General features: G+C 43.6%; 1 protein-coding gene across 1 annotated transcript; it reads right to left on the reverse strand.

Annotated features, from left to right (window-relative positions):
* Nucleotides 1–11,079: 11,079 nt before the first annotated feature.
* LOC134097280 (uncharacterized) lies at nt 11,080–12,349 on the reverse strand. Its single transcript, XM_062550133.1, has 4 exons — nt 12,279–12,349; nt 12,063–12,162; nt 11,749–11,818; nt 11,080–11,517 (listed from the first exon to the last, which is right to left on the reverse strand). Exons 1-4 carry the CDS (start codon nt 12,332–12,334, stop codon nt 11,135–11,137), a joined length of 609 nt encoding a protein of 202 aa, XP_062406117.1. The 5' UTR covers nt 12,335–12,349; the 3' UTR covers nt 11,080–11,134.
* Between the last annotated feature and the right edge of the window lie 461 nt (nt 12,350–12,810).

Here is a 12,810-nt window from a genome sequence, read left to right on the forward strand (position 1 = left end):
CCGACACAAAGGGCACTAAAAGTCTCACGCATCTTTGTGGGCCCTTAATAGGAGAGCCAGACATGGACATCTTCCTCTCGGTTCTCTCCTGGAGTGAGTGAAAGAGCTCATTTCACCCTGAAGGATAAGGCCGAGGTTCTACATGGAAAATCTTGTAATGCTTTAGCCTAACAAATTACCCTCCAGAATAAATGTCTTCTATTCTGGGAAAGATGGTTTCCATTCCCCAACATGCCCACTGTGCACTTTTTGGAATGTCTTCTTGCAGGTGTGCATAATTTAACACAGCACTGCAGAAAATGTGACCTGTTGTCTTTTTTTTTTTTTTTGGATGAATAAATATGGTCATGTCATTACGATTATACATGAATAATTTAAAGAACTTTGTTGCCTTGGTAGAGGCCATTGGAGAAAAGTTTTTTTCTTTTCCCTGTTGAGGTGAGCAGCGCTGAATTTTAAATAACGAGGCGGAATAGAATAGTGGCGGAACAAATAATTTGCCTCGGAGAAAATATTTTATTGACGACAACTCACCTTATGAGTCACGTTAAGTGCCACACTTTAACTCGAGAGGGGACTTGGCAACGTGATTACTTTTCAAATAGTTACAAACTTTCCCAGCCTTGCCAGAAATCGTTGGACGTGAGACGTTTGCTACAATTTCACGGGTACTGAAGGAGCTCTTTGTGGCTGGCCTTGCTCAAGCCCGAGCGTTTTTAGGATAATGCTACGGGAGGCGGCTAGAGCAGCACTTACTGCTGATTGCCGTGTGGTTGTGTTTATCTGCACAGGAGCGTGGCAGAGCCAGGCGAGTGGCCTGCTTTTCAAAGGGCACAAATGCCGCCGATCATAGAGAGAGGGAGAGGGAGAGAGAGAGAGAAATGGGGACCTCAGGATGGGTGCAGCTGCCTCAGAATGAGTGTGTGTGTGTCTGTGTGTGCATGCGTGCAAGTGTGTGTGTGTGTGTGTCTGTGTGTGTAAGTGCACGTGCGTGCATGAGAATGTGAGTACCTGTATGTTTGTGCCTGAGAGTGTGAGTATTTGTGTGTGCGTGCCCCTTTCTGTGAAGGCACACAACCTTGGTAAGCCCTTGGTTTTATGTTATGTTATTGCCCTAAAACATTTTTCTAACCTTCAAGCCAATGAGTATCTAATAACACAGTTCTATATTGTGATAATGGCCATTTGTACTGACACTACAGATATTCTCTCAACAGTGTGGCAGCTTGTAGCATCACTTGATGTACATTAACATTAATTATTGCGTTATTCTACACATTTCATATCTGTGAATACATCCACATTTTACATCCAATTTGAGTATTATTTAATTAATAATTTATTGTCACAATACACAATACAGTGTATGCAGAAATGCAAGGCCAACTGATAAAAAGTGATTTTCTCCCTTTGAACCTTGAATAGGTAATTACTGTAAGTTAGTCAATGTGTTACCTTCAATTCAAGGGGAAGCACGGTAAACTGTCATTACACTGGAATCATAGACAGAAAAAGTAAATGGACCAATGCACTCCATAGACTTGGTTGGAGAGAAGGGAAGTTGAATTGAAAAAAGTTGTCAAATTGTTGTCTGTGTGGGTGTTATTTGTGCTGCACAGCCTCAAACCAAGTGGCAACATTCCATTCCAAACGATGAGCGATGCTCCACACAGCAAGGCTGGGACTGGGCTCCACGTGGGCGAACTTTGATTGAACCAGTGGCTTTCTAATGAGGAGACACAGCACTCAAAGAATCTTCCCTAGAAGTGTATGGGGTTAGTTTGTAGCGCCAACATGGCCGACACATGTCCTGCCCGTCCGTGTGATGTAAGTAACCTAGCGCATTTGTGACCTTTTTATCCTTATTTCATCGATTTGGGGAGTGAGGGTATTTCTGTTGTTCAATTTCAGATTTAAACATAGGTTTGCCTCCCTTATGTATCTTCTCCATTCATCTGAATAAGAAAATAGCTGCCCGAAGTGTGTTACCAAGATGGCCACCAAGTGGGGGGATTTGAGTATAAGGGAACTTCATATTACAAGCAGTGTTGGGGAGTAACGCATTACATGTAATTGAGTTACGTAATTTAATTTCAAAATAAATGTAACAGTAATATATTACAGTTACTGTAGAAAAATGTGTAATTCAATTACAGGTACTTTTGAAATTTTTCAAAATTACAATTTGAATTACATCTCAATATTGTCAGCTAAACCTGGCAAAGGATATTGTATGTAAAAAGAACTGTTTCCCTCCACAGCCATAGTTTGATACGGGACCTTCTGATATGCTCTATCACGTCTACAGCGCCATCAGCGTAGGCCTACATGCCTGCCTGTAAACGTGTTATGATTATCATTATATTATCCTCACAAAAAATGTGATGCTAATTCATGTATTGAATGCCCTTGCTGCCTTGTGCGCTTGTATAGAACTGCTCGGCAGCCTGTAGACCAAGGCCGAAATCTTCGCATGGATTTGGGGACTATATTTATCATAAAAAAATCGGAAAAGTAATCAAAAAGTAATCAAAAGTAATTAGTTACGTTACTCAGACAAAGTAATTCAAATAGTTACACTACTATTACAATTTAGACAGGGTAACTTGTAACTGTAACACATTACATTTCTAAAGTAACCTACCCAACACTGATTACAAGTGGCATGCATTGCGCTCGCCGCTAACTTGCTCTTGGTGAAGCTAATGTCCCAAATAGTTTTGTTGTACTTGCCACAGGGCTCAGTGCAAAATGATTTACAGTGCACCACGGACCGAGGCATACGCAGGAGCAGCAAAGCTGCAAATAGCCGCTTGCGCTGCGCATTGCTCGACACAGCGGCAGACCAATTCTTGTGTGTGCAAGAAGTCATAGAAAATCATGGGCTTCATAGCGCAGCATTGCTGTTTGTAGGTGTAATGTTAGCCCCTCCTTGATTGAAGTGCTCTGTGTGTGCCCTTGATGCTGGCGAGCGTGGCTGATTATCATGTTCACTGCTGAGGCTTCCTCGCTCTGTTGGAGTAGACTCGACCATCCTGTATGGATCTACAGTATGTCAAATGTGACGCTCCACTTTATTGTTGTAATGTTTTCCAAATGTGTTGTCGCTAATAGCTCTATGCTGGAGCATGAATGATTCTGCAAATAATTAAAAATGTAATGAATTTTGCACGGGAGATTCAAACCCAAATATGCAGTGAAAAATCTGCATGATGAACCACATTTCTTTCCTTATTGATAGAGTGACCGGTTTGAGGGGACAGTCCCATTTTGGTTGCCTGTCCCTGGAAAAATACAGAAAAATTACCTATGTCCTCATTTTTTTTAGATAAAACTTGTATGTATTTCAATCAGATTGATAGTCAAACTGAAAATGTCCCCGTTTTTTTCCACATTTTTGGGATTATGTCCCTGGTTTTGGTCTCGGACATTTGGTCACTTTACCTTATGATCATCACAAGTCATCAGAAGTGTCTAGAAGTCATTTTCTGGTCCAGCAGTACCATTACACGTTGTTATACTTGTGGACCCACACAGAGGTTACTTAGTGAGGATGATCAGTGTAGACTCAGCAACCACTCTGCATTGAGGTGTGGGATGAATTTGGGCATTTCAATGTCACGATATGCGATCTTTACAGTCCACATGCCATCAAGACAATAGCTACCTTAACAGAGAGGGCCTTGGTGACCACCGTTGAGAACAAATGGTTTGGTGAGGACCAAAAGGCCCGTTTAAAATGACATGAGGCAGAGGGTGCAGTGTGTCTTTCAAAATGTGCATATCTGTCTACCATCCGAAAGTGTGTAATTATAGTAGGCTCGGAAGAGTGGTGACTACTTAAGACATCAAACAGAACAGCTGGCATTGCCCTTGAGCAAATCCCTGACCATCTTGCATCCACAAAGCAATAACAAAATGGCACCTGTTTCGAAAACAAAACGGGTAACTTTTCAAGTCAAGACCACAGAAGAGGATACAACAGAGGAGAGTCAAGTTATCCACCAAGCTATAAAACCGTAGCATGGATGCTTATAACTAAAACTACCAGCTGAACTTTTCGGAGCACAAGTGTTTCAAAACACTGCTCCAAAGTGTGGTTCAGAACAGCCATGCCATGTGACCACGGTTAAGTGAATCTTTGGTGCATTTCACTCGTCACACAGCAAGCTCTAGTGTCAGTGTGTTTAATTGACAATAGGCGCGTTCAAGATGGCTGCGCAGCACAAAAACTGCGCAGCACAAGATGCACGTGGTTAAAAATCTGTCCACGATGGTCTAGATGGGTGTGTTTTCGACTCGGCAGTCGGTATCACATGGCCTCAACTTATCGCGGGAGCAAGGCGTGGCCAGGCAGCTACTTCGCAGCGTAGCAGCCGCTCTGGAGGTACTGCGGAGCGCAGCGGAGCCTAGACCCTGCCTTCATGACGTCAGGACTTTGCCCCAATTGGCTTTTACATCCCTGACATATGTGCAGGTGTTTAGATGCCTCCTCATATCCACAAGGGTCCGTGCGGGTCCGTGCCTCGTGATTCGTCACATGGTCAAGTCTAGCCAAGTCTAGACTACGGGAAGTAGAGAGTGTACAACTTCATAGCAGCGTTTGTATCCCCTCCCCTGCTGCCACCGGCAGCTCTCGCTGCTGCAAGAGGTCATTTGGAGTTGAACTTGAACACGCCTAATATAAAGAACGAGCTAAAGTCTCAGCTGTCATGTGGTCAACTTGGCAGCTGGCCTACTGGTTAGGGCTTCGAGCTTGAAACCAGAGGCAGAGCCGGTCCACTTCCTATTAACTCCATTGTACCGGATTGTTCCTGCAATCTGTTGAAATTCCGCTAGGGGCGCTGCCGAGCAAGTGATAAATGAATTGTGGTCTATGGAGCTAGGCGGCTAAAACTCGTTTTTTTCACAGTTGACAACTTCATTTCTTAATGTACATTGTCGTAGTAGCTACCTGAGTATAGGTTTTCCACTGGAAATTAAATAAAAAGTCACTCATGTCCTTTCTGCTTTTCATAGGATGGGCCGCTTTCCGTGTAACATGCTAGCATTTAGCTCATGGATGCTGATTGGTCAGCGAGAAATCGCGACCGATTACGACGACGTCGTGAAGCTGAACCTTTTTTTAGGTCTAAAGCCACCTTCACATTGGCACAGTAGATACGGCTGCGAAACGGCCGGAAGTCATTCATTTCCTATGGAGATTCGCAGACCGTATGCGAATGGGTCCGAACAGTGCGGTGCGAAAAAAATCGGGTCCGTTGGTCATCCGCATGCGTTAAAAAAATTGAACTCGTACGACAGCAACGGACGGTTCCTATCCGAAGGAAGTTAGCGTTGCTATGGTACTGATAAACAAATTGAATATCTATCTTTTATAATGTCATATTACATGCTTTTAAATGATAAAGTTTAAAACAAAAGTCATCGAAAAGGAACGTATATGATCCATAGTGGTGCACAAGCCCATCTTGTGAAAAATAAAATGAACGGTTGATGTAAAATAAATAATTATTTCCAAACAAAGTTTTTTGTCATGTCACTGTCTTACATGGTCTCTTAACACTATTAGGGCAGCTAGATAATTAATTTAGAAATAAAATAGCACTATTGTACATTTTACTCCCAAACTCGAAAAGCCTCCGACACTTCCAACGGTCAAGTCCGACGTCCGACGGGGGAGCACTGCGAATTACGGAGTGCCAATGTGAAGGCGGCTTATGGCCGTAAAGTGGTTCGCTTTTGTGTCACGTGACATGAAAACTTTGAAAGGGTTTTTAGGAATAACAACACATATAGAAAATTGCATTGGTCAGCTAATTGTCAAGTCAAGTTATCCTGCATCGCATGCATTAATGCAATTTCAGGAGAAAAAATTATATAAAGACAAATGTGGTATTGTGGGGTTCAGCTCCATTGCCACCCATTCATTCATCACTTGCTCGCGATCGCCCTCTAGTTGCAGTACCATGCGGAAGTATTTCGCTAGTGGTCCTTCTCCCCTTATTAGACATTCTCTGCCAGAGGGTTGCCGGTTTGATCTTCGACCAGTCCACGGCTGAAGTGCCCTTGCGCAAGGCACCTAACCCCTCACTGAGTGGTAGAGACAACTGAGGCAACTGTTTGTCAACACAAGGAGAGGGCATGAGAGAAAGGCATGCCTTAAATGAACCATGATGTACAGGTATCAAGAATGGGAGGATGAAGTCCACCACTTCAATGACCACATGATCATATATCTGCACTTATGTCTCAATTCAATTTCAATTTAATGTCGCTTATAGAGCGCCAATACATTACACATGTCTCAAGGCGCTTTACAGAGTGTTAGACATTCAAAGAGAGCCCATGAGTAACAGGGGCAAGGAAAAACTCCCTAGAATTGGAGATACATATAGGAAGAAACCTCAGACAGACCCACGACTCAAGGGCCCAACCCATCTGCCTTGGGTCAGTTACAGTACAGTCATTTGTAGTTTGAAAGTTACAATGACAATGAAAGTTCAAATAGTCCAGTGTAGGGAATAAATTGTCCATTAGTAATCCATTAGTTATTTCGGAAGGTGATGGGTCGCTGGGATCCGAGGGCCAAAGATTCGGGCAGGGAACCACAGCAGGCGATGTTAGGGCAGTCATAGGGATGGCGAAGGCAATGGCGATGGTAGGGCAGTCAGAGGGATGTGACTTCAGGTGTGATGAGGGACAGGCACAGAGATGGTTGATGGCTGGTAATGGTTTACCTCACAGGTGAGGTATAGGGGAAAGGGAAGAGAAATAGTGTGTGTTAGTATTACTGTAAGTCATATTAAGTATTAATAAGTATATCAATGGTGATATAAATGGTTATACTATAGAGGGTTTACAAAACGCTTTTACACACCTCTTTTGTGGGGACAGGTGCGTAGGAATAGGTTACCCAGTTAAACCCGAAGAGGCATCCCGCACATCGTCCACCACGCATGCAAACATCCACCCACCCACCACGCACGCAACATCCACCCACCCACAATGCCCCCCCCAATGCCCCCCCCCCAGGCGAACCCACACACCACCTCTGAACCGCGCGTCGGAGCAGCATGGCCGAGCATGGCCAGCCAGAGTCCGCCCACAGGCGGCGCCACCCATCCGCAGACACCCCCCACCACCATCCGCGAGCAGAGAGAACGGGGCCCGCGCCAGCCCCACCCCAACCACGCCAGCCCCACGCCAGCCCCACCCCCACCCCAACCATGTCTGAATGCATTAGAGGTAATGAGCCTACACACTCAATTCACATATCGTGCAAAATACTCTTCGCTATTACTGTAAAGGTCACACTCACATTGGATCACACCCATTTCTCCCCATTTGTCTAGACACATACTGCTGTGGAGTGGTAGAAACAGCTGAGTCAACAGAGAGGGTGTCTTTCCCAAACAAGGAGAGGGTTCTGGCATATTTCCATTTTGAGGCCCTTACTGATCATAATTATAAGTGTGTAGGCCTATGTGTATCATGTGAATGTAATCCTTTGTGATGTTGTGATGGAACATGTTATTCAGTATGGCAGGTGACTTTGCTCAGTTGTTATTTAATGTAATTTATAGTTCTTGCATAGTTGGTCCTTTCACTGAAGTATTGTTTTAACAGTCATCGAAATCATGAGTCCACTCCAAGATGATGATGGTCATGTGGACATGGAGAAATTCTGATATGGCAACAGAAATGATCAGTCCTCACGCCGAGGTGTTGGTGCCGTCAGAGGTGGAAATGTCAAACAGAAGAGAGAAAACAGACAGAATGAGAAGAGAGAAGAACAGATGGAAGCAATGTCAGTTTTGGTATTGGTTCAGATGGTTCCACGGATGGATCCGGAAATCTCCCTGCATCTCCCTCCATCCCCCACCAACCATACAAGGATGTTGAAGATTCTCCTGTGAGCTGTGACCCACCGACCTTGTGTGCGTTGCTGATTGCTTTGGGTTTCTTGCTAGTGTTTTACCTCCACACTGCTTACCCGCTCTATGAAAATGACTCTATAAAGTAAAAGAAACATTAAGTTTAAAGAAATGTTCAGTCAGGGTTTAATTCCACATGCTGAAGGATACGTTTTGAGAACAGTCTCATGTAAAATATGTTCAGTACCGTTTTTAAATCCTCCATAAATGTGTGTACATTGTAGGTTTTCCAAGCAGACTGAGGGTGCACACATCCTCGAAAATTCGATAAAACGAAGGATTTTGTCCTTGGTGGAATTTGATGGATGCTTGACATAGGAACAGTACTTCGGCGGGACTCGATGACGTAAGATCCTTCAAAAAGCAATCTTGAAGGATCTCTCCTTGAGAAACAGTGTAAAATACTGTAAGTTAAAAATTCCTACTTTATGCCATTTCTCATGGTCTTCTATTGAGTGAAATAGTCCTCTTCTTGAGATTGGGTTTAAAATCTCAACATGATCTGCTTTGACAACTTCCTCTTCCCCGTTTGACAGCTTCATAAGGTGTCATCAGACCTCTTCATTAATTAAACTCACAGAGAAATCCTACCGGTGAGACAGACACATATCTGCTGCTGGGACTGTCAGACTCAGACAGTGTTCTTTTTACACCTACAGTAGCCCTGTGTGTGTGTGTGTGTGTGTGTGTGTGTGTGTGTGTGTGTGTGTGTGTGTGTGTGTGTGTGTGTGTGTGTCTGGTGAGGGGGCCTGCAGGTGGTGGCACAGGAGGGATAGTTGGGCAATGATGAGGGAGAGGAGGAGCCGGATAATGGAGCGCTTGATTCTCCCGGTCAGGCTGCCCTCCCCCCCGCCTGTTTCCGTGCTTTAATTGGGTTATTAGCGGCAGTCTGTGCCAGGCTACAGCACCGAGACGCTCGCTGGGTGTGTGTGAGTGGGAGTGAGCTGGAGACATACAGCAGACGCCAAGTGAGGCGGAAGGCTCTTGTCTTTCTAGTCTTTATATTCTCTGGACTGCGAGGTCCCCCGTTTTCACTGGGAAAGGCCTCAGTGGGCATAGTTATCTGAAGTTAATGGGCTGTTGGGCCCTGTCGTCTTTCAGTATCCAAATGCTTTCGGAATGATCATGGAACCCCTACAGTGATGTTAGAGGTAATGGGCAAATTCATCAAAGAATGACCATGATGTCCCTGTAAAAGTTGTTTATTGTGCGGTTCAACATAAGTGATAATCAATAGAACGTCTGATACTAGCAAGTCACCCTTTCTCTCAGGGATCCCAACGGAATCATGTTATCAAGTGTTATTACCCTAACGTAATGCTAAGAAATGGACATTGGTGTAGACATACATACTGTACATACTGATTCACATAGGGCTATGTACAAACGCACAACAATGAAACAAGATTAATCTTCAGCAATAACGATTTCATGCTTTCATGCATAGTTGCTGGTAGCTCTCCACCACACCATTATGTTCCAAACATAATATAATCCCAGCCATGCATCTTCTCCTGAAACAACTTTATCAAGGTAAACAATAACATGCTGGAGGAGACACACATGCACACACACAGACAGACAGACACACACACACACACACAAATCTTATTAGTCCTGCTATCCATCCTCAGGCTCATATATGCTCTGGCTGGCCAGCCTATTCATCATTTATAAATACCTGAAGTGTGGGTAGTGAAGGCCAATGACAAACTGCCCCTTGAAATAATGACATTCATACTTGGCTTCCTAGCAACATTGAGACACACACACTCACACACACACTCTCTCTCTCACACACACACACACACACACACACACGCGCTGTTCATGCTTTTTTGGCTTCAGTCAAAGAGTGCTAGCAGAGCTATACCCATGGAGCTCTGGGAGTAGTTGCACTCTTTCTCCCCACCCTGAGCTCTCACAGAAACCCATTCCAGTCCTCTAAGATAACATTTGGCTCCGTTCCACGTGTGTGATTCATCTGATGTCTGGCCGAGCACAGCATTTCCCTGATAGACTTGTTTGACTTTGGTCTAATTGAACCATATCAGCCTCTAAGAGAATGTTTGTCTTTTTTTCCTTCTCTCGACTCTCCACTGATTTAATTTCATTATCACAGGTGTGAAGCCTTCACCAGCCAGCACAGTCAAATGTGGGGCCTTGCTTAATCATGGTGCTGGATGAGCAGCGAAAAAATGATAATCCATCAAGTGACTTTTGAAAAAAAAAAAGAAGAAGAGTGAATCGAGGGTACCTCATGTTGCCTCAACTTCTTGGAACTCAGTCAAATGAGGAGAATGATAACTCAGAAACAAAACGGACGTCAGACTTGTGTCCATGGCTGCCGTGCGTCACCTCAGCAACTTGCGTAAGCCGATCTTGATGAGGGGGCGAAGGGGGGGTGTGGGGGGGTATCGTGCTGGTAAAGGCGAATGTCTGATTGGCCTTCATCAGCGCCCTTGGAGCTCCCTCGTCATCCTCCAATTTAAGCTCTTTAATTTCCCATGTGGCTTTGGTAAAGGGCTGTGGAGGGCTCATTGGGAAAGTTAACGCAGTGAAACATCAACATCAGAGTTGCTTACTGACTGCGTGTTTGTCTGATTGTCTGTGAATGGGGAGTGTGTGTGTGTGTGTGTGTGCGTGTGTTGGGGGAGGGGGGGTGGGTACAGAGAAAGTTATTTTGTTTTGTTGATTGTTACAGCTCGATAGGGTGTCTATTTCTGTTGCCTTCCTCTGGGTTGATTGTAGCTGATAAATGGTGTATGAGGAAGGCATCACAGTCCTGATTTAGGTAACCGCATAATTGTGTTCCTCACACTAAAACGGGGAAATTTCGCAGTCCATTACTCTAATCGCTCGACATTTACAATTGCTGTTTGAAGAATAATGTCTGACACTCAAATAGAAGCTGTATCCATTTCACCAAGGGGCTATTTTCAACTTTATATATTTTGGTGTCTTTTCAGTATCTTTTCAGTATTGTAGCGTTTGTAGGAACTGAAGCTTGATACCTATTTGCGTGTAGCCTAATTACCTCCGCCAAGGAGGTTATGTTTTCATTGGGGTTTGTTCACACATAATGCCCTTTTTAATTAGTCAACAGTTTCCTATAACATAACATCTTCAGACATCACATTCATTCTATAGTTTATTGCATATATATTCCCTAACCTCATGTTACATTCATTTAATCATTACAGCCATCCATCTCTCACATTCTTTATCAGCAAGCATTCATTTCTGTCATCCAAAGCTATTTGGCCAAGTAATCTCATACATTGTTCGACATCTATAACTGCACTGAATCCAGTGGATCGCGGGACAACAGTGTACACATCACGATGCCGTTTCTGGTCTGTTTCTTTTCTAATCTGCTTGATCATGGCCTCCAGATCAGAAATGGTCCCTTGAGAATTGGCGTTCCGTCTGGTCATTCTGCGCTGTCGCCTAGTGTGTCGAGTTGTTTTTGCGCTTGCTTTCGATGCTCCATAAGGATGATGCCTGGGCGACACGTCAGTTCCCTGGATGAACTGATCCCTTCTGGACTGATCCTGGATGAATTCTGCCATGTTTGTGCCTAAGGGAACAATATTGAGATATGGAATTTACATAAGAGTTAACAACAGTTACACAAGTCACCATCCCTGAAGAGTGCTAAATTGTGATCATTATTAGGGCGATCAAACTGATATAGATAATTTACACTATGCTATCCAGTCCACATAGGCCTAGGCTAGAGTAATGTTCCGTGATATCTTGTCCTCTACATTTGGAAATTCCTATAGTTGTTGAATGTCATTGCAATTACCTGATTCACCATAGGACTGACGACTGGCTTTGTCCATAAGTGGAGAAATCAAATACACCTCAGATCCAGTCTGTTGTAAAAGATACAATGAAAATATGAATATGACATATTGACAAAGCTGAAAGGCTCACCACACATACAGTACAGTAGGCTACACCGTGTCTAATCTGGCATTAGATCAAATTGCACTCCATTCCAAATATGTCCATTTTTTTTTTAAATTGATAGGCCTACTGTCAAGGTTGTCTTTCTCTAAGTATAACAGCTACAATTTGTCAGGATGTTGACTCGGTAATGCTGTTAGGTTAGCGTACCTGAGGGGTGTAATGACTGATTTCCATGAAACCACTGTGAATGGAGAATGGAGACTGACCAGTCTCAACCTGCATCTTTAAAGGCACAATAAGTGAGTCCCTGTAAGGAAATAATCATGATAGTGTTAATGCATAATTGACAGATTTACAATAAATATGATTATACTAGGATAACACATTTGCTGAGGAATCATGGTGGCTGCTAGGTAGGCCTACCCAAAATTCCCAGTGATTGGTCCACAGTTGACAATATTGGCGTCAATGTTCTCCATGTAGATCGCAGTTCGATGATATTCTACAACTTTTTGAAAATGATAGCTACAGTAGAAGATAGAAACCTACTTGGTTATACTAGGTCCAACTGATTCAGGGTTTTACCTCAGGATTCTACTTTAACCAACATTCTAATGATGGAACATTCTAGAACTCAACTTAATATGTTCTAGAATATGTTCAGAAGATTCCACATGATGATGCCCGAGAGCATTCTAGAACTCAACTTGAAACAGTGGTCAAGTCAAGTGATCCAGGCAAGGCCAGGCAAAAATATCCCAATGGATCCCATTTACGCATTCTTATAAACATGTAGGCATACATCAACATTAAATCCAACCAATTGGGGTGGATTTAGCTTATTAGCACCTATTTTTTACAGTCTATGATTAGCACACGACAGTGCGAGGCTATTGAAAAGCGTGAACTATTTCTAGGATGTGTTAAGTGTCGTGGGGCCTATAACACCCGCACT

Source organism: Sardina pilchardus, chromosome 12, assembly GCF_963854185.1.
Source record: "Sardina pilchardus chromosome 12, fSarPil1.1, whole genome shotgun sequence".
NCBI classification, from domain to species: domain Eukaryota; kingdom Metazoa; phylum Chordata; class Actinopteri; order Clupeiformes; family Clupeidae; genus Sardina; species Sardina pilchardus.